Below are 20,177 nucleotides of genomic sequence, written 5' to 3' on the forward strand. Positions count from 1 at the left end.
GCCCTCTGGCAGACTCACCTGACCGCCAACCTCACAGCGACAGACTGCCAGGTTATAAACTCTCCTCCAACCTCTGGGTGCAGAACAGAGCTGGGAGGAGGTGGTTCATGGTAGGTGCCCAGTAAACGTTTGCGGAAGAAATGAACGTATAGCAGCCTCTAGTGGGTTAGCGTGTCTCCTGATGGCTTAAACAGCTCCTGGCCAAGCACAGTGGCTCATGCCTGTAATCCCATCGCTTTGGGAGGCCAAGGTGGGTGGATCACCTGAGGTCAGGAGTTCGAAACCAGCCTGGCCAACATGGTGAAACCCCAACTCTACTAAAAATACGAAAATTAGCCAGGCGTGGTGGTGCATGCCTGTAGTCCCAGCTACTTGGGAGGCTGAGGCAGGAGAATTGCTTGAACCCGGGAGGCAGAGGCTGTGATGAGCCGAGATTCTGCCTCTGTACTCTAGCCTGGGCGATGAGTAAGACTTCATCTCAAAAAAAAAGAAAAAAAGAGACACAACTCTTGGTTGCGCTGGTTTAGACTGGTGTGTAGCCTACTACACTTGCCCATTTCAGTTCACCTGAACTTCACAGGGTGTGTTGGGCTACCAAATCACTCAAACGTCAATCAACCATGGCCAAGCAGGTGTTTTAGAGTCCCTGCCTTGTCCTCGAGAGCCATCTGTTCCTCCCTCCATTGTTACGTTTTTTGGACCGGGTTTGATTTCAGCAGCAGAGATGTTTCTGAGCTCTACGTATAGCCCTTGAAAATTAATTTTAAGGGTGTAGTAAAATATTCACATACAATATTCTATATGCAAATGAGCAAGTGGACAACTCAAACACATGTCATTTCTATTTTGAATAGAAAACAGGATTTAGAGGCTGGGCATGGTGGCTCATGCCTGTAATCACAGCACTTTGGGAGGCTGAGCTGGGGGGACCACTTGAGGCCAAGAGTTCGAGACCACCCTGTCCAACATGGTAAAACCTTCTCTACTAAAAATACAAAAATTGAGCTGGCCATGATGGCACATGCCTGTAGTTCCAGTATTTGGGAAGCTAAGGTAGGGAGGATCGCTTGAGCTCAGGAGGTAGAGGTTGCAGTGGGCTGAGATCACACCACAGCCCTCTAGCCTGGGCAAGAGAGAGAGATTCCGTCTCTAATAAACAAAAAAACAAGAATTTAGGACCAGGCGCAATGGCTCACACCTATAATCCCAGTGCTTTGGGAGGCCAAGGCAGGAAGATTGTTTGAGGTCAGGAGTTCGAGACCAGCCCTGGGCAGCACAGGGAAACCCTGTCTCTACAAAAGTTTAAAAATTAGCTGAATATGGTGGCACACATCTGTTTTCTCCCTACTCTGGAGGCTGAGGTGGATCGCTTGAGCCCAGGAGTTCAAGCCTCAGTGAGCTATAATCACTCCACTGCACTCCGGCTAGGCAAGAGAGTGAGACTGTCTCTAATAAAATTTTTAAAAAATTAAAAAATAAAACAGAACTTAGGAATTAAAAAAAAATTGAAAGCCAGCCGGATCCCATCCAAATGCCTTAACATTTCTGGCTTTCCTCTAACAAGCTCAAGAAAGGCAGCAGCGTGGGAACAGCACACATTCTGGGGACCAGCACTCTCCCTGTGAGACGAGCCTTTTCCAGCGCGTGCCGGCAGCTGTCTCACTAGCAATACATTTAAACTAACCAAGAAAAGCAACATTCCAACTAGAACCCCCCTCCTCCAAAGGAATGCTATTCTTGGCAAGAGATCTTCCAAAGGAAACATCTGCAGAACCTCTGCCCATAAGGTCAGGGGAAAGCTGAGGCAGCTAAAAACTTTTCAGTCCTAGGATCCAAGTCACAAGGGCTTAGCAATGGAACAGGATGGAAGCAAACCCAAGGGCAGATCCCTCTGACTGAGTTCTGCAGCAGCCTCTGATGGGTCTTGCCAAGGCTGGAGAGAGGTCTCTAGTTACCTCATTGCTCAATCGAACCACAGGAGTCAATCAGGTCCCCTTAACAATTACACAAATGGGACTTATCATTGAGTCACATCCAATCAAATTTTAAACTTTTGGAGGTCCTGCAGCAACTATGAAAATTCCTTTCCACATATTCAAGCCCAAATCCTTGTCCTAGCCCTTCCTCTTATAGAGGACAAGCAAGCTGATGGGCAGACTTCCAAAGGAAGCTCGGTGGTGACAACTCCTGATTCCATAGATTAGGTTTTCCTTTCTTACATAACCCCCTACCTTCTGTACGGAGTTTATGTATTTCAGTCGAACTTGAGTTAGAAAAGAGGGGAGGAGCTGCTCAAATATCTACGCTGAGTTCCTCAGATGACTGCATGTCAGCATCACACAATTTGATAGAATGGATTTAGGGCCACAGGAAAAAATGAGCCCTGAAATTAGGTTTTCAAAATCTAATTCAGAACTACTGTCTACTATGCAAATTCATGAGCTAAGTGAGAAAAAACCATGTTATTTAGGGATTCGATTCCTGGCAAAACCTGGGTCTCTCTTGACTGATCTAAAACCAAGTCATGATTCAAGAGATACTTAGTTCCAGGAGACAGTGTCACAGTGTCAGGAACCCTCTGTGCTGGACTCTGGGAGGTTCAGATTGTATCCCACCATTCCTGATTCTAACCCAGTGCTCACCAGATCATTTGCTCAATTTAGGTGGCTGAGCACATGCAGACGAAAGAATGTTTTACATTGTGAAGTATCGAGAACAGTGAGCTCGCTTCTCCAGGTTCAAGGCGCAAGGACAGCCTGGAAGACGAGGGCTTCCTACACAACTAAACAGGAGGAATTCTCAGGGGTGGGCTGGAACATTTCTGGAACCGGGCCTCTTCCACCTGACAGGCTCTCATTATACCCTAAAGGCCCTCTGGAACCCACCTGAGATGGGTGCTGCAGACAGGCCCCACATATACACAGTTCTCAGGGGCAGGGCATTATCTAGGTTCTTCTGTACTGACCCTTCCTATGGTCCTATGGAGCCAAAGATCTCTTTAGGTGCTGTATCAGTAAAAGGGGCATCTGCTAAGACTCCCCAGCTGGAATTCATGCTAAAATCCCCATACTAACATCCTCAGAGTAGAAGAGGAGGAAGAATCAGCCACCTTTCCTCAATACTCAGTGGGAAGAGGGGTGGGTATCCACATGGTTATTGAGGCCATGTTTCATCAGCACAGCAAAAAGAGCCAGGAAAAAACAAAGAAACCACCACAGACCTGGGGGTGGGGAGCCACAGAGTGCCGCAAGTCCAAGTAGGCACCTGGAAGGAAGGAGTCTACTCAGTTCTTCCCGCTCTAACTTGGACTCAAACCTTCCACCTACATCCTCATCTCCAGAACAAGACACATGGACGCCAGTCACCTTAAAAACTAGGTTTCTATTTCTGGTTAGATTCTAGAGCAGTGGAACTCGGGAGTGATACTATACCCTACCCAGTCCCACCACAGCCTGCCTTCCTTCCTCCCACAAAGATAACATTATACAAAACTGTATTTACAGGAAAACCAGTTAAAAATTAAGGGTGTGTGCAAAGTAGACAGGAGAGTCAAGACATATCAATGTAGGGACGGCTTTGGGGAATGGGAAACTCGGGTTCCACACTGGAACCTGGGGTTGTGTATCATGTACCAGGTGGGGAGAAGTGTAGCAAATCTCAGTGCCAATTTGAGGGGAAGCCAGTCATTCCAGGAGAAGAGCTAAGGGGAAAGAGCTGTTGGCTTTTTATAATGCAGTCTTAATTATCCAGTCACCCTCCTGCCACATGGCAGAAGCCAGGTGGCAGTGATGGTGGTGGGGGAAACAAAACACTCAGTCTCTGGCAAGCCGCACGGGGAAAGGAGGGCTCAGAAGGCATAGCGGGTCCGGATATCCTCAAGTTTCTTGGACACCTCGGGTGGGGTTCGGTCCAGTTCTTCAGAGACGTTCTTTTGTTTGTTGGGTTCCATGGAATTGAACTGCTCACAGAGGTCTCCATCAATCACATTCTAAGATATGGAGAAAGCAGAAGGAAAAAAAATGGTGAGATGCCCAAAGAAAATGGCACATGCTAAAGAAGCACTTGTAGGGAAAGCTGTTTTTTTTAGTTTTTGAGACAGGGTCTCACCCTATCATCCAGGTTGCAATGCAGTGGGATAATCTTAGCTCACCGCACTCTCAAAATCTGGGGCTCAGCCTCCCAACTGGCTGGGACCACAAACGTGTGCCACCACGCCCAGACCGGGAAAACTTTTTATTCTCCACTCGATACTTGAACCCCACTTGTAGATCCAGGAACACTATCTTCAGTTGACTCTTGGTACTCAGAGTTCAGACTGGCAGAAGCAGGTGAAGCCTTTGCTTTGGCTGTGATCTGCCCTGAGGGGAGCACCTTCCCTGGTACTATTCCCATCAATCCACTCCCTGTGCTGCTCCTTTCTCAGGATCTCCCTTTTCAGCTCAGATTCCCCCAACCTACCTTCACAGGGAAGTAGTAGGAGCGAAAGCTGAGGTGGTCCCGCCCACAGAGAGGGGGATGTTCAGACCGCAGGTGCATTTCCACATGCTGGAAGAAGTCATGGTCCTGGCAGAAGAAACAAAAAATCTGTCACTGAGAAGTGATTTCAACTAGTCTAGAGTTTCCAAAAGCACAACGAACAGACAAGCCATTCATTTTTACTACACAAACACACGGGAAATATCTAATCACTTTCTGATAATCCCAGGTTTTTCTGCTACAACACGATAGTTAAAACCCAAAAGGAGACCACATGTTGTCTGCAGTGCAAGAGAGAATGCCACACATAAAGAATGGTTTGTGAGGTCAGATTCCTGATCCCAACTTCCTTGGCTGGAATAAAACATGCCGAACTCTGACAAACCTAGAGTTGATTCCATATGGCGGTGTGTGCCCCAGGAGGGATCATCCCATCAATCCTGGCAATACTAGTCTGTGGAGTCCGGTTCTAGAGCTCTGGGCTCAGGCTAACCTTGTAAACTCGCATCAGACTGAAGCAAACCCTAGGACAGTATAAAAACAAACGGCCCGGCTGGGCGCAGGTGGCTCACGCCTGTAATCCCAGCATTTGGGAGGCTGAGGCAGGCGGATCACGAGGTCAAGAGATCAAGACCATCCTGGCTAACACGGTGAAACCCCGTCTCTACTAAAAATACAAAAAATTGGTCAGGCGGGGTGGCTCAGGCCTGTAATCCCAGCACTTTGGGAGGCCAAGGCGGGCGGATCACAAGGTCAGGAGATCGAGACCATCCTGGTCAACATGGTGAAACCCCATCTCTACTAAAAATACAAAAAATTAGCCGGGCGCAGTGGTGGGCGCCTGTAGTCCCAGCTACTCGGGGGGCTGAGGCAGGAGAATGGCGTGAACCCGGGAGGCGGAGCTTGTAGTGAGCTGAGATTGCGCCACTGCACTCCGGGCTGGGCGAACCTGGAAGGTGGAGTTTGCAGCGAGCCGAGATCGCGCCACTGCGCTCCAGCCCGGGTAAGAGTGAGACTCCGTTGCAAAAACAAACAAACAAACAAAAAAAAACACAAAAAATTAGCCGGGCGTGGTGGTGGGCGCCTGTAGTCCCAGCTACTCGGGAGGCTGAGGCATGAGAATGGCGTGAACCTGGGAGATGGAGTTTACAGTGAGCCGAGATCGCGCCACTGCACTCCAGCCCTGGTAAGAGTGAGACTGTCGCAAAAAAAAAAAAAAAAAAAAAAAAAAGAAACCAAATGGCCTTCCCTGGATGTGGGGGAATCAAGATTCCTATCTCCCCAAGTATTTCTGTCACTTTATATTCCCAGAACATTATTAATTATATGTGGGGACAAATGAATTTGACCTCTTAGGTAGATTCAGCACCAAGAAACAACCTTAAAAGTCAAGGCCAGAGTAATGTGGGCACTCTCACCTCATGGGACGTGAATGGCACAAGGATGCCAATTCCTCCAGACAAGGTGGTATAGACAAGTGATTCTGAGCCTCCGGGGATCAGCGTGGTCTTCTGTAAGGACAGCACCGTCTCCCCGACATGGTAGTTCATGATCACCTCTGCCTGTGAGTCACAAACAGACTAGTGACTGTGTGCACCTTGGACTCCCAAGGGCAAGCAGTGCTCCCTAAGGCACATTTCACCATCTATTAACACCCAAAAATTATTATAGAGGCCAACGTGGGAGGATTGCTAGAGCCCAGGATTTCAATACCAGCCTGGGCAACACAGTGAGGTCTCGTATACCCATACCCACAAAATCTGCCAGGTTTGGTGGCATGTACTGTAGTCCCAGCTACTCAGGAGGCTGAGGGGGAAGGATCACTTGAGCCTAGGAGGTGGAAGCTGCAGTGATCTGTGATTGTACCACCACACTCCAGCCCGGGCAACCGAGTGAGACCTTGTCTCAAAAACAAACAATAAATCCAAAAATTATTAAAACCTATACTTTAAAATTCTCACATTTACTTAAAGCTTAATGCCCCATACAACATGCTAAAGTTACTGTTCATCATTTCTTAAGCAAGAACCATTTTGTTAAATTTATCAAGCTTGCCATAAAAAAAGGAAAACACAAAGAAAATTATAGAAAACAGCAATCACTAGGCTTGTCTTCTAAAATAGATTTGCCCGAAAGTCCAGAGATGTTCTATTAAAGCAGCACATGCCTACAGGAGAAAGTAAAGCCCAGGACACACCTCAGAGCAGGGGACTGGGAATGGACTCTCTCTAAGGAACTCGCTACTCTCCAAGGAGATTTTTTGCAGATTGGTAAGAAAGGACTGTGGATGGACAGCACTCAGCACAGTCGCGTGCACTGTGAATAATTCACCAAAAGCAATTTCTTCAGTGAGGACAACAGGAAAAGTGCTAAGCAGTGTCCTCCCTGGGGCCCATTCTGCAATCTTACCTTCTGGGAGGCCCCATTGAGCAAGCCACGGTCCCACAGGGCTTTGTTTCCTGTAGGGTCCTCATCTACTTCATCGTTGGTGTTAGGTGGGAGCCTCACCTACAAGGAAATGACACAAGTCACACTGCTGGGGCCCGGACCTGCTCACCTGGGTCACCAAGCAACAGGTCTGGCCCAGGTCCTTGCAAGTAAGCCACAGGGGCACTGCCTAGACAGAGGCCTGAGCCCACGTGTCCTGCACCTGCTCTGGCGGGCAGGAGCTGTGTCTGAGAACCAAGAAACTGAAAATAATCGACCCATTAGCAAGAGTTTAACACAGCTAAGGGTAAAACCAAAACCACACAACATAGACAACAGACGTTCCAAAGTTCTTATAAAACATAAAAAGAAATATCAGCCATTAGCTCAAACTAAACCTATCATTAAATCATGTTCAATAGGGAGGAGGGAGATAAACCAGAGAGAAAAATCCAAAAGACCAGTAAGAAGGCTTAAAGAACAGATTGCCTGTAGAGTTAGCTTTAGTAGGATGGAATTTAATATCCATTTTTACTTCTCAGATTTGATTCATCTTTGGCTTTACCCACAAGAAACTGAGCCAGCTTTCCTACACATCACTGTAACCCAAGTTAACAACATCAACTCACCACACATATGTTGCCAAACTTGTCTGCCCCAGCCACAGTGTCATAGTCCAGGAGGCTGGCTGTAGTGACCCATCGGGGGTAGGTATCATCAGCAAAGATGATAAGCTGGTTTTCATTACGCTTGTAGCGAACCCAGATGAAACTTTCTTGGACGTCAGATACAATTACCCTATGTCCAATAGTCTGGATCCCAGAGATATAATTGGCAATATGCTGGGAAAAACAAAGACAAGAGTGATGGTGGGTGTAATCTTGGGGTTCAGAACCCAAAGAAAGTCCAGCTTTCTGTATGACATATGTAGGGTCAGCAGAACAGCAAATACCAAAAACCAGCAGTTAGCAATGAATTCTAGGTGGGAAAAAGAGCCAAATAGCTTTTAATATAGTGCAAATATATGCCTAACTCTCACATTTCCTTTCCTTATAGAAGCTAGCAAGACAGAAAGCTAGTTCTTGTTTGGTAAGTCAATAAATGAGATCCCTCTACTCCTGCTCCTCTCAAAACTCAAGGGCTGGTGCGGTGGCTCACGCCTGTAAACCCAGGAATTTGGGAGGCCAAGGCGGGCGGATCATGAGATCAAGAGCTAAGAGACTAGCCTGGCCAACATGGTAAAACCCTGTCTCTACTAAAGATACAAAAAATTAGCCAGGCGTGGTGGTGCGCATGTGTAATCTCAGCTACTCAGGAGGCTGAGGCAGGAGAATCGCTTGAACCCAGGAGGCAGAGGTTGCAGTGAGCCGAGATCACGCCACTGCACTCCCAACCTGGGCAACAGGGCGAGACTCCGTCTCAAAAACAAACAAACAAAAAAATCAAAAAAACAAGTGCATAATTCTGAAGCTGGAATTGGGGTAACACAACAAGTCCTAATAAAGATAAGATTTTAAAACTCAATGCCCACCACCCCACCAATGCCCCTACCCTTGACACATGAGCTAGATCGCAGCACCAATGCCAGCACACTTACCTTATTCTCACACTTTCGGAGTAACTTCTTCTTTCCCAGGTCATAGACACGCAACAGCTTCCCCACACCAATCAACACCCTCCCCTGGAATGGGGCAATGGCAGCAGGGACCTCTTCCACAGGAGTCTATAGAGGAAAAGCAGGTAATACAGCTATTATAAATGCCTGCCAGACACAGGCCCCACCTCTCTGCCCAGAAATGCCTGCTTCCACAGGAGCCTATCATTAAGAAACACACCAGTGAGCTTATTTTGCTAATGAATCAGGGTGTTGGGGTGAACAGGCCCCGCATGCTGCATTCACCCAGCAGAGGGATCAATGCTGTAAGTGACAAGAAGTTCTGGTACCAGATGACTGCTGCCCAGAGCCTGTGCTAGGTTTAACTGGCCTCATGAAATAATAGCGTGGCCTTAGTAGCTAAGAAGTGACTGTAATTTGTGGAGGGACAGGAAAAAAATGCTAGTGAAAAGTGACATCTTTTTTTTTTTTTGAGACAGGGTCTCACTGTCGCTCAGGCTGAAGGGCTGTGGCAGGCGCAATTATGGCTCACTATAGCCTGGACTTCCTGGGCTCAGGTGATCCTCCCACCTCAGCCTCCCAAGTAGCTGGGACTACAGGCATGTGCCATCACACCCGACTAATTATCTGTATTTTTTGTAGAAACTGAGTTTAACCACATTGCCAGGCTGGTCTCAAACTCTTGGGCTCAAGTGACCTGCTTGACTCGGACTCCCAAAATGCTGGGATTACAAGCGTGAGCCACTGTACCCAGCCTAGTGACATCTCAGTTGTAAAGGAGAGACAAATTTAATATGAAAAAGGGTCTATGAAGTATTTCTTAGAGGATACTCCCCTTATGGTAGGGTTGAAGGAATCCATATGCTGTCAGTGTGGAGAGGAGAATATTCTTTTTATTTTAAAAATTATGGTAAAATAGTCATAACATAAAGTTTACCATCTTAATCCTTTTTTTTTTTTTGAGACAGAGTCTCGCTCTGTCGCCCAGGCTGGAGTGCAGTGGCGCAATCTCGGCTGACTGCAACCTCTGCCTCCCAGGTTCAAGCGATTCTCCTGCCTTAGCCTCTGGAGTAGCTAGGGTTACAGGCGCCCACCACCATGCCTGGCTGATTTTTTATTTTTAATAGAGACGGGATTTCACCACATTGACCAAACTGGTCTTGAACTCCTGACCTCAGGTGATCCGCCCACCTCAGCCTTCCAAAGTGCTAGGATTACAGGCGTGAGACACTGTGCCCAGCCAATCATTTTTAAGTATACACTTCAGTGGCATTAAGCACATTTACTGTTGTGTAACTATCACCTCCAGAATTTTTTTCATCTTCCCAAACTGAAACTCTGTACCCATTAAACAGTAACTTCCCAGAGAATGCAGGTGGAAAATAATATGAAATCTTTTTTTTTTTTTTTTTTGACAGTCTCGCTCTGTCGCCCAGGCTTGAGTGCAGTGGCTCAATCTCGGCTGACTGCAACCTCCGCCTCCCGGGTTCAAGCGATTCTCCTGTCTCAGCCTCCCAAGCAGCTGGGATTACAGGTGTGTGCCACCATGCCTGGCTGATTTTTATATTTTTAGTAGAGACAGGCTTTCACCATGTTGGCCGGGCTGGTCTCAACTCCTGACCTCAGGTGATCTGCCTGCCTCGGCCTCCCAAAGTGCTGGGATTACAGGCGTGAACCACCGCGCCCAGCCAGAATATTAATTATTTAAACTGCTGAATTTTGGTCACAAATTGTTGCCTGCTTATTAAAACAGTAAGAAAGGGACCAGTTCAATGTGCATCTATCTCCCCATTATGGATGGTTAGCACAAAGCCTTCCTGTGGAATGCACAGGCACAAGAACATCACCGCAGCTAGGAGGCCCCAGCATTTTCCATGTGCTGGTAAGAGAGAGATAGGAATCAAGGAGCTGGTCCCCAAAGACCTGATCCATAACATAAGCAAAAGTGAGAGAACTCAATGGGACTTAAGATCTAGGAGAACCACTGGCTGATTCCTACCTTGTGCAAAAACTCCAGTTTTTCCCCATTGTTCACAAGCTTGTAAGTATAGACGAAGCCCCCTGCCACAGATCGGGGGTTTAGTATCAGGTCCTTGGCCACACCCACCAGCACATACCAGTCTTCACCAGTGTTGGAGAACCTGCACACAGCCACACTACACACAGAATAAGAAGCAAGAGTAAGGCCTTAGTCAAAACCCAGAGAGCTCCTGTTCCAGCCTGCCAAACCCTGGACTGTCCTAAGCTGCTTACCTAAAAGCTGCCTCATTCTGTTCCAGCTGAACAAGGTCCAGTGTGTTCCCCTGAATGGGATTCATCACCCGGATCACAGAGGCCCACTGCCCATTGCCAGCCTTGGGAGCTCCAAAGATGGATTCAGGGAGGTTTTCATTAAGGAATGCTGCTGCCATCTCTGCGGCCAGCTCCCGCTCATCCTCACCTGCTGCTTCCACCATTTCCTAAACCCAAAAAAACAAGTAACTGAGTTGGCGTGCTCAGAGGTAGGGGCTGGCTGAGAAGAGGACAGGTAGCAAGAACACTCCAGGGGGTTCTTAATACATAAAGCAGCAAAGTCAGCCATCCCAGCCAGGATTTCCCGACATGAATATTAAAGGGAGAGGTGTATAGACTAGGGAAGACAGAAGATCAAAAAGGGAAATCCAGACATTGCTAGTTACATATTAGTAGAAAACACCAAAAAGAACAACAGCTGTGACAAATATTGAACTAGTGGCTTGAGAAAAATGACAATGGAAACTCCATTTTTCTACCCAACCCATCTGATTTCCCTTACTAAGACTACTCTGTCTCCACTCTTTAAGGATGAATACAGTTCTACGTGGTGGTAGCTATTTGGTTTTTGCTAAGCAATGAGTTCTAGAAAGAGCTGGTGTTGTGGAGAACATGAAAGCTGTCTCCTTTGGGCCCAAATAAAGGAAATTACAGTCTATTTTGGAAGCTCAAGGACGGGAGAATTCTGTTTCAGAGAGGGAACTTAATTGTGAATAAAAGGAGGTCAGAGTATAGTCCTGGGTTACAAGAAAGGCTCTAAAATGAAGTACTTTGGGACAAAGGCTTCTGCTTAAAAAAGCTGAAAAGAGCCTAGATCTTTAAAAACAAAGAATATAATAACAATTGCAGGAGTTTAAACTTTTGATAGAGTCTCATGTCCAGAGTGCCACCGGTATGCAGTGGCATGATCATGGCTCACTGCAGTCTTGAACTCCTGGGCTCAAGTGATCCTCCTGCCTCAGCCTCCCAAGTAGCTGGGACTACAGGAGTGCGCCAACACACCAGGAGACCTTTTAACATTTTTAATAGAGGTACAGTTTTGCTATGTTGCCCAGGCTGGTCACGAACTAGTGGCCTCACGCAATCCTCCCACCTCAGCCTCCCAAAGTGCTGGGCAGTTTAAACTTTTCAACATAATTTCACACATCTTTTAATGGAACCCCTGAACGTTAGTCTCATTACCTCTGCCATCTGCTGCTTTCTCTGAGCTTTTGTGGCCTCAGTGTAGGCATTGTGGTCCGTTTCAATGATAATAAGGTTGTTACTCTCAGGGTGGATGACAAATTTCCTGGGTGTGTACTGCAGTGGGAAGGCTACTTGATTGAAGACAGCACCGAGCTTCTCTAACGCCAAAATCCTATGACAAAAAAGCAAGGCAGTTATTTAATACTCATTCGGACCTAGAAATTGGTGTTGAAATAGACTTTGAGCAGTCAGCAAACACATCAATCCCTGGAGCTCTAACGTTGGCATTAGGCAACATTAAACAACAGCCGCCTACTCTAGAAAACTCTGCAATGCAGACACAGCGATCCAAGAAGGGCCTTCCCATTTGGCAACACCCTATCACAATTCACGACAGTTCTCGTTCCTACCAATGAAACACAAACGATTGTCAAAAGCTTTTTTTTTTTTTAATCACTCCAATGATAATAAAGAGCCCAATCCCAAATTTGTTGTGAAACACTGCAATTACCTGAACATATATGGTATTTGTAGTGATTGTGCTTCATAAAATAAAGTGGATGGCTTTGTGAATAAAAATCACCTCAGTTTACGAAAACTATGACAAGGCAAGAGATAGCAAATAAGGGACCTATAAATTTCTGTCAAATGGGACAGAGATGCACACATAAGCCAAACTATGTGCAAAATGAGCAGAACCCAGGTACTCTAAAAAATACAGTTACCTGATCTCTAATGATGGAGTTTTATTTGTAGTTTATTCTCTACATTAAAAAAGATAGGGGCTGGGTGCGGTGGCTCACGCCTGTAATCTCAGCACTTTGGGAGGCCGAAGCGGGCAGATCACCTAAGGCTAGGAGTTCAAGACCAGCCTAGGCAACATGGTGAAATACCAACTCTATTGAAAATACCAAAAAAAAGCCAAGTATGGTGGCACGCGCCTGTAGTCCCAGCTACTTGGGAGGCTGAGGTGGGAGAATCTCTTGAGCCCAGGAGCTCAAGACCAGCCTGGGCACCAAGGTGAAATCCTGTCTCTATAAAATAAAACACAAAAATTAGCCAGGCATGATGGCACGCACCCATAGTCCCACCAGGTACTTGGAGGTTGAGGCAGAAATAGCTTGAGCCCAGAAGTTGGGGCTGCAGTGAGCCATGATCACACCACTGCACTCCAACCTGTAAAACAGAGTAAGACCTTGTCTCAAAAAAAAAAAAATTTAAAAATAAAAATTAAATAAAAAAATAAACTGCCCGCAAGAATTCTGCTTTTATGTCTCATAAGTCACCTTCCCTGATTTAGTTTTGGGGGGAAGTAAGTTCTGCTGCTAGGAAAGCCTAAAAATCTGTAGGGATTGTCTAAATCTATAGCAATTCAGGAGGTAGGGGCCACAGATGAGGCTACAACAAGGCTGGCTTAAAAGACAAGGGGAACATTGACAGGCAGGTATGTATGTGGGTGAAGCATTCCAGCACAGGTAGAGATTAAAAAAATATTAAGGGATGTAGAGGAGTGCAGGGAGATCAATTCTGCTGGAGCAGAAGACAAATACAAAGATGACGGAAAGAAAAAGGACAATGACCATGAAAAGACCCTGAAAGCTGTTGTAAAGAAATTTTGGGAGCTCATTTGATAAGCAATAGTGATTAATCTATCAAGAGGGCATGGTTTCATTATGAACAGCCAATAGTTATAACCAGGATGTGAACAACTTTGGTGGCTTAATTTTAAAAGCCCCCCAAAACTTGAGGAAGCCAAACTGACTGAGTTATTTTAGGTTCTTTTCCATCTTGCAAAGAATATTACATATACTGCTCAAACCTCACATCAATATTACCAGGAAGAACAGTTTGGTCAACTTGAAAAAGGTCTAAATAACTTGTATGTAGGTTAAAATTTAAGATTTAATACCGCAAATGACAAGACAGAGTAAGAAAGGTTATCAATGCAGTGATCCAATACTTGCTCTAAAACTAATCCAATGGCAATGCCCTTTTGCTAGAAAACAAAAGTCTGAAATCTCAGGAAGATTGGACTGTATTAAAGCTTGGCCTTGAAAGTCTTAACAGAAGCTAAAACACCGAAACTTGGCTCTCAGGTACTAAAATGCTGAGCCAAATGAAGGTTTCAATTGCAACACACAAGCTTCATGGTGAAGTTGGCTCTTTGCCACCTCTTCACAGCCTCCTCCAACACTCTGGCAGAACCAGTCTGAGCCCCTGGCAGAAAGGCTTCCTGCGGAGCTTCAGACATGAGACTCACTCACCGCAGGGTGTTGGTGGAGATGGCCACAATGCCCTCGGGACACTGTTCCGAGGCAAAACCCGATGCAAATTCCAGTGTCTCGTAAGACAGGGGGGTGAGATGGAAGCGAGATTGGTAAGAATAGCTCAACCATGAGCGGCTTGACATGGCCAATACCTGAGGGGAAAAAAAAAAACAGCTCCAATAAGGTTTGGGAAAAAATACAAACATGGTAAGCTGACCAAAAGCCCTATCCCCAAATTTCAGTCTGCAGAGTATCCTAAAATATTCTAGAAATCTAACAGGCTATCTTAAGAAAAAGAGGGCTAGAGAGGCACTATGGCTTAGCATATGTGAAAAACATGGGCTACGAGCCATATGATCTAGACTAACCACTTCATCTCTCTAAGCCTGCTTCCACGTGTGTAAAATGAAAACAGTACCACAAGGCTGGACAGCTGCAAGAATTAAATGGAATGAAGGCCAGGTGCGGTGGCTCATATCTGTAATCCCAGCACTTTAGGAGGCCACGGCGGGCGGATCACCTGAAGTCAGGAGTTCAAGACCAACCTGGCCAACATAGTGAAACCTCATCTCTACTAAAAATATAAAAATTAGCTGGGCGTGGTGGCATGCGCCTGTAATCCCAGCTACTCGGGAGGCTGAGGCAAAAGAATCGCTTGAACCCAGGAGGCGGAGGTTACAGTGAGCCAAGCTTGCACCACTGCATTCCAGCCTGGGCGACAGAGTGAGACTCCATCTACAAAAAAAAAAAAAAAAAAAAAAAAAGAAATAAATGGAATCAATTAGCACAGTGCCCAGAAACACTAACATTCTTAACTACAAAAGGATACAATGTTTCCCAATCTCTTTCACTTGTAGCAAACTTGACACTGATCTAAGACTGGGATAAAACCTGAGAATTCTTGTGGCTAGTGGTGTCCTAGAGGGGAGGTTTCCAGCCCTATTTGACCAGCCAGAGGGCTAAAGGGATCGATATCTCTACCCAGCTATAACCAAATCATAACATGGTGCCATGGAGCCCCAATGAGGAAGCTCTAGGTTAGGAAACTCAGGACTTCTCACATGAAGGAAACCAATCAAGATGGAGTGGCAAATTAGTGAAAGTAAAGCTCACAGCAAAGATTGTTTTCAGATGGAGCCACTAAAATCTCAAACATGTTGCCTGTCCCCAGCCTTCGTTACTTACTGCCTCCTGGCCTTGCATTCGGACTCGGAAGAGCTTCACAGGACGGGACCCCAGGTACCGAGTGCGAGTGTCAGACAGATCCCCAGTGACAGGGTCCAAGACAGTCCTCAGCAGCACACCGTTCTAATCAAAAGGAGAGGAGCAGGTGAGGCCTGATGGAAGCTTATCAGCTCTGATGGGAAAACCTCTCCCTTGGCTACTTCATATAAGAAATTAGAGCAGATGGAAAGAAATGACTTCGTTGTTTAAAAAAGATGCTAATAATCAGATAGCCATTCATTCATTCTCCCACTAAATCACTTAATCAATCAAAGTTATGGAGCATCTACTAAGTAAAAACACACTTATTTTTCACTATATCTTCTTAATATTTCTTTTTACCAGGTATGTTAAATCCTTCTTCACTACTGTATATTTCAAATAAATAATTAAATAAACACAAAGACCATGGTCCCTAAACAGCATTTCCTCTTAAAGGAACAAGGTTCCTAAAAGGAATGACTAGTTTGGGGCAGGGGCAAGAATGTTCTAGACACATGTGGGGATACTTTATTATGCAACAAGGCAAGGAAACCCCTACAAATAGTGGAGTCATGTTAAAAGGACAAAGGAACTAACTTCAAATAGAAATTCCCACTTTTCTAGAATGAGTCAATTTACCACCCCCTGCCCCCCTCAAAAAAAAGCCAGGTGAGGTGGCTCACATCTGTAATCACAGCACTGTGGAAGACAAGGAAGGACGACTGCTTGAGGCCAAGAGCTCAAGACCAACCTGGCCAACATAGCGAGACTCTGTCTCTGTTTGAAAAAAAAAAAAAAAGTTTTCAGCACAAATGTATAAAAATCCACAAGCTTATGATGTTACTCTATTTTTTTAAATTTTTATTTATTTATTGAGACTAGGTCTCACTCTGTCACTCAGGCTGGAGTACAGTGCCACAATCTTGGCTCACTGCAGCCTCCACCTCCCAGGCTCAAGCAATCCTCTCACCTCAGCTTCCCAAGTAGCTGGGACTACAGGCATGCGCCACCATTCCCGACTATTTTTTGTATTTTTGGTGGAAATGAGGTTTCGCCATGTTGCCCAGGCTAGTCTCAAACTCCTGAGCTCAAGCAATCCACCCACCTCAGCCTCTCAAAGTGCTGGGATTACAGGTGTGAGCCACAGCACCTGACCAATGTTACTCTAAAAAATAGCAAAAAACCCACTTTACTGGGCCCCACTGAAGGGAGTGCTGTGGCCCTCACTCCTTACTCTGAAAACAGGTGAACAATGGGAAAAAAAGTATTTATCCTTTTCCTGTATGAACCGTACTTACAGTAAGCAAAGAAATGATGCGAATTTTGTCTTTAGAATGCCAACTAATTACATCCAAAAATAAATAAATCATTTTCCAACCACTAATGAAAGAATGAACCTAGGCAATGTGTGTAATAGCTGTAAGTAAAGGGTTGAGGGAACTTTAACACAGATACAGATAAACATCCCAACATCACTGAGTGGGACAACCAGACATTACACACCTCCTGACATGATGCAACAGGAGTAAACAGCACCACCTATTAAGTATTCCTGTCCCCCTCCCCCAATAATTAAATCTGAATCTAACCAACTTCTTCTTCTGCACTATCCGATACTATAGCTACCCCAAGCCACTTGTGGCTAGTCAGAACTGAGACAGGACCAGGCGTGGTGTCTCACACCTGTAATCCCGGCCCTTTGGGTGGCCAAGGTGGGTGGATCGCTTGAGCTCGGAGTTCAAGACCAGCCTGAGCAACATGGTGAAACCCCATCTCTACTAGAAACAAGAAAAATTAGCCGGGTGTAGTGGTGCACACCACAATCCCAGCTACTCAGGAGGCTGAGGCATGAGAATCGCTTGAACCCAGGAGGCAGAGGCTGTAGTGAGCTGAGATCACACCACTGCACTCCAGCCTGGGCAACAGAGCAAGACTCTGTCTCAAGGAAGAATTTTTTTTTAAATAAAAATAAATTTTAAAGAGAACTAAGACTGTTAAGTGTAAAGTGCCAAATACCAGATTTCAGACTTGGTTTAAAAAAGAGAAAAAAAAAGGTAAAATAGCTCAGCAATTTTTATATTAACTACATGTTAGAATGATTTTAGATATAACAGAGTTAATAAGACATTAAAACTGGCCAGGCACGGTGGTTCAGGCCTGCATTCCCACTAGCACTTTTGGAGGCCAATGTGGGAGGATCACTTGAGGCCAGGAGTTCAAGACCAGCCTGAGCAACACAGTGAGATCCTGTCTCTATTTTTTTTTTTTAAAGAAAAAAAAAAAAACATTAAAATTACTTTTTTCCTGTTTGTGGCTACTAGAAAATTTAAATTACACCTGTAGTTCACTTTACATTTCTAATGGACAGCACGGTCTAACTCTACCCACCAGCTTGATACAGAGGATACAGGAACATTGAACACACAAGGAATGACTTTATTAAGTCCAGAAGGTGGGAAATTCTACAAGACAAATGATCTGATCTTATAATGCTTCAAAATGGGGTAGGACAGTTTAAGAGACATAAAAAGAAAGATGAAGCAAATGGAAAAAGCACAGACTGCTATGCTGAGGTCTTGAGCACAACCAACTATAAAGCCACATTGGGGGAAAGAAGAACAGGGAAAACTGGAACATGGTAATAAGGAACTATTGTTATATTTTGCTGAGCATGATAATACTAGTATCTTACAAAAACAGACACCTGTTGGAGCTACATTATCAAGTTATTTATAGATGAAATGATAGATCTTGGATTTGCTTTAAAACAGTCCAGGGAAAAGATAAAACAAGAACAGCTGAATGTTGTTGATAGCTGTTAAAACTAAAAAAGAAAAAAATAGATAGAAAAGCCATGTGGCAGCCCGTAAGAATCCAACAAAAGAAAAAAAACTAAAAAAGAAAAATAATAACAACCCTCCCCCAAAAAAACTGGGTACATGGAAGTTCACTGTATTAGTCTCTCTAACTTCTGGCTATGTTTGAGATTTCTAAATTAGGAAGTAAAATTAAAAAGCAAAAAGTACCTGGGCTGATTACTTAGATATCTGAGTCAATAAGGAAAATAAGGAAAATGAAAAGCCTATGATCAAGAATCCTGACACTATCTTAGCGTCAAAGCACACCTTTTCTTCACGGCACAAAGAGCTCAGCAACTTTAACAAGAGAGAACATTTAGGGGTCCTTTATTGCTAATGAAGCCAACTATGAACTGAGAGGTATCATTTCTGCTTTTGAAACTAGCGAATAGTGGAACTACAGTTGATCCTTGAGGAACCCATCCAGTTCTGACTTAGAGTAGCTATCAAAAAGCATTTATCAGATGTGAAGACTCTTTATCAAAATATTTCTTTCTCAGCCTCATTTGTTCGAAATAAAGAGCTGAGAAAAGTGGAACCCAGAGTGACACTGTTTACTTTTCATAAGGTGAGGATCTGAAACCATGGGCAGAGAAAATGCCTGTTATCAAACAAAGGAGTGTGTGAAACGTACAGAAGGCCTGATGTCCACAATGTGGGCCTCTGGATCTCTTACCTGTAGCCCAATATTCAGGTATAGGAAGCCAATCGAGCCCCTCTCACCCAGCTCATCCTGCTTCTCAGTCCCACCCATTTCCACGATACACAAGGACTCAGGCTGGGCTGGGAGAGCCTGCATGCTTAGAGGTTGCAAACAGTCCTGAAAGGGAGAGAAAAATCATAAAAACACAGAAAATGACAATTTTAGGAAAAAAACATACCCAGCGAAATCTAATTCTAGGATTGAAAAAGTACTTCCTTATGCACAGAAAAAACCCTGGGAGTGAGTTCTAAGAGAGTACTGAGTTATTAGTTACATCCAATTTCAGAATAAGCTTCGGGAAGATCATGCTTTCCTCCTTTTGTCAAAGAAGATAATGGCAAAGGTAATTAAGCAAAGCACACCTCCCGAAAAGTCACCTAGGGTCCTGCAGCAAGTCAAATTTATGCAGTCTTGGTTGTTAACTAAAAAAAAGGAGTTGAGGCTTAAGCCAAAGAAACATTTCTGTAGTCTCAGATCATATCCTTAAACCACAGCAGGAAATTCCTGAAACACACTGCAATGACAAGAGAAGCAGCAGGTATGGATTCTGCGGTCTAACCCAGCTGATCTCAGACATGGACATCAGGAGTGGGCCAGATGCTCAGGTTCCAACCAGATGATCCTTGAATCTCAGAATGTCACTCACTGAGGGATCCAGGGAGATGATTCTGACAGTGTTGTCCACAAGCCCCACAGCCAGGAAGCGAGACCGCTGCTCTCCAGGGGGTACATTGGCCAGACTCATGCACACCACATCTGCTGACATCTCCTTCCGTTCTGTGTACTCGTTCAGCTGTCCTGACTACAGGAAGAAAGACACAGCGAGGTCAAACCTACAAAGGGATGGGTCTAGATGCTCCAATTCACCCCAAAACCCTGGATCTAGAGAATGAAGGAGGGCTGTTGTATTTTGTTCTGCTCCCTCTCACTCCTCTTACTATAGTAAATGACAAGAATTTCTCTACCTGAGTTCTCGAGACTGAATTTAACAGGCTCACAGCAAGCAAAATGAGTATCTTCCATCAATAAGAGAATGAACAGACCTTTGACAAGGGCAATGTGCCACAAATTTTCTGAGCCAACTTTGTTCTCAGGAAATGGAGATACATAAAACTGTCTGTGTTTTACAAGAACACTCTGGGTGAAGG

General features: G+C 45.0%; 1 protein-coding gene across 1 annotated transcript in view; it reads right to left on the reverse strand.

The window, feature by feature from the left end:
* Positions 1-3,496: 3,496 nt before the first annotated feature.
* Positions 3,497-20,177, reverse strand: part of LOC100606766 (splicing factor 3B subunit 3) — a 44,633-nt gene continuing 27,952 nt past the window's right edge. Inside the window, exons 13-25 of the mRNA XM_030808799.1 lie at positions 19,676-19,831; positions 19,003-19,146; positions 15,448-15,570; positions 14,260-14,414; positions 11,993-12,167; positions 10,772-10,977; positions 10,518-10,674; positions 8,501-8,626; positions 7,533-7,745; positions 6,886-6,984; positions 5,895-6,038; positions 4,459-4,563; positions 3,497-3,988 (exon numbers count right to left, since the gene is read on the reverse strand). Coding sequence (XP_030664659.1) covers positions 3,848-3,988; positions 4,459-4,563; positions 5,895-6,038; positions 6,886-6,984; positions 7,533-7,745; positions 8,501-8,626; positions 10,518-10,674; positions 10,772-10,977; positions 11,993-12,167; positions 14,260-14,414; positions 15,448-15,570; positions 19,003-19,146; positions 19,676-19,831 — 1,944 coding nt within the window. The 3' untranslated portion in view covers positions 3,497-3,847. The remainder of the gene's footprint in view (positions 3,989-4,458; positions 4,564-5,894; positions 6,039-6,885; positions 6,985-7,532; positions 7,746-8,500; positions 8,627-10,517; positions 10,675-10,771; positions 10,978-11,992; positions 12,168-14,259; positions 14,415-15,447; positions 15,571-19,002; positions 19,147-19,675; positions 19,832-20,177) is intronic.

Source organism: Nomascus leucogenys, unplaced genomic scaffold (genome assembly GCF_006542625.1).
Source record: "Nomascus leucogenys isolate Asia unplaced genomic scaffold, Asia_NLE_v1 001146F_52189_qpd_obj, whole genome shotgun sequence".
Lineage (NCBI taxonomy): Eukaryota > Metazoa > Chordata > Mammalia > Primates > Hylobatidae > Nomascus > Nomascus leucogenys.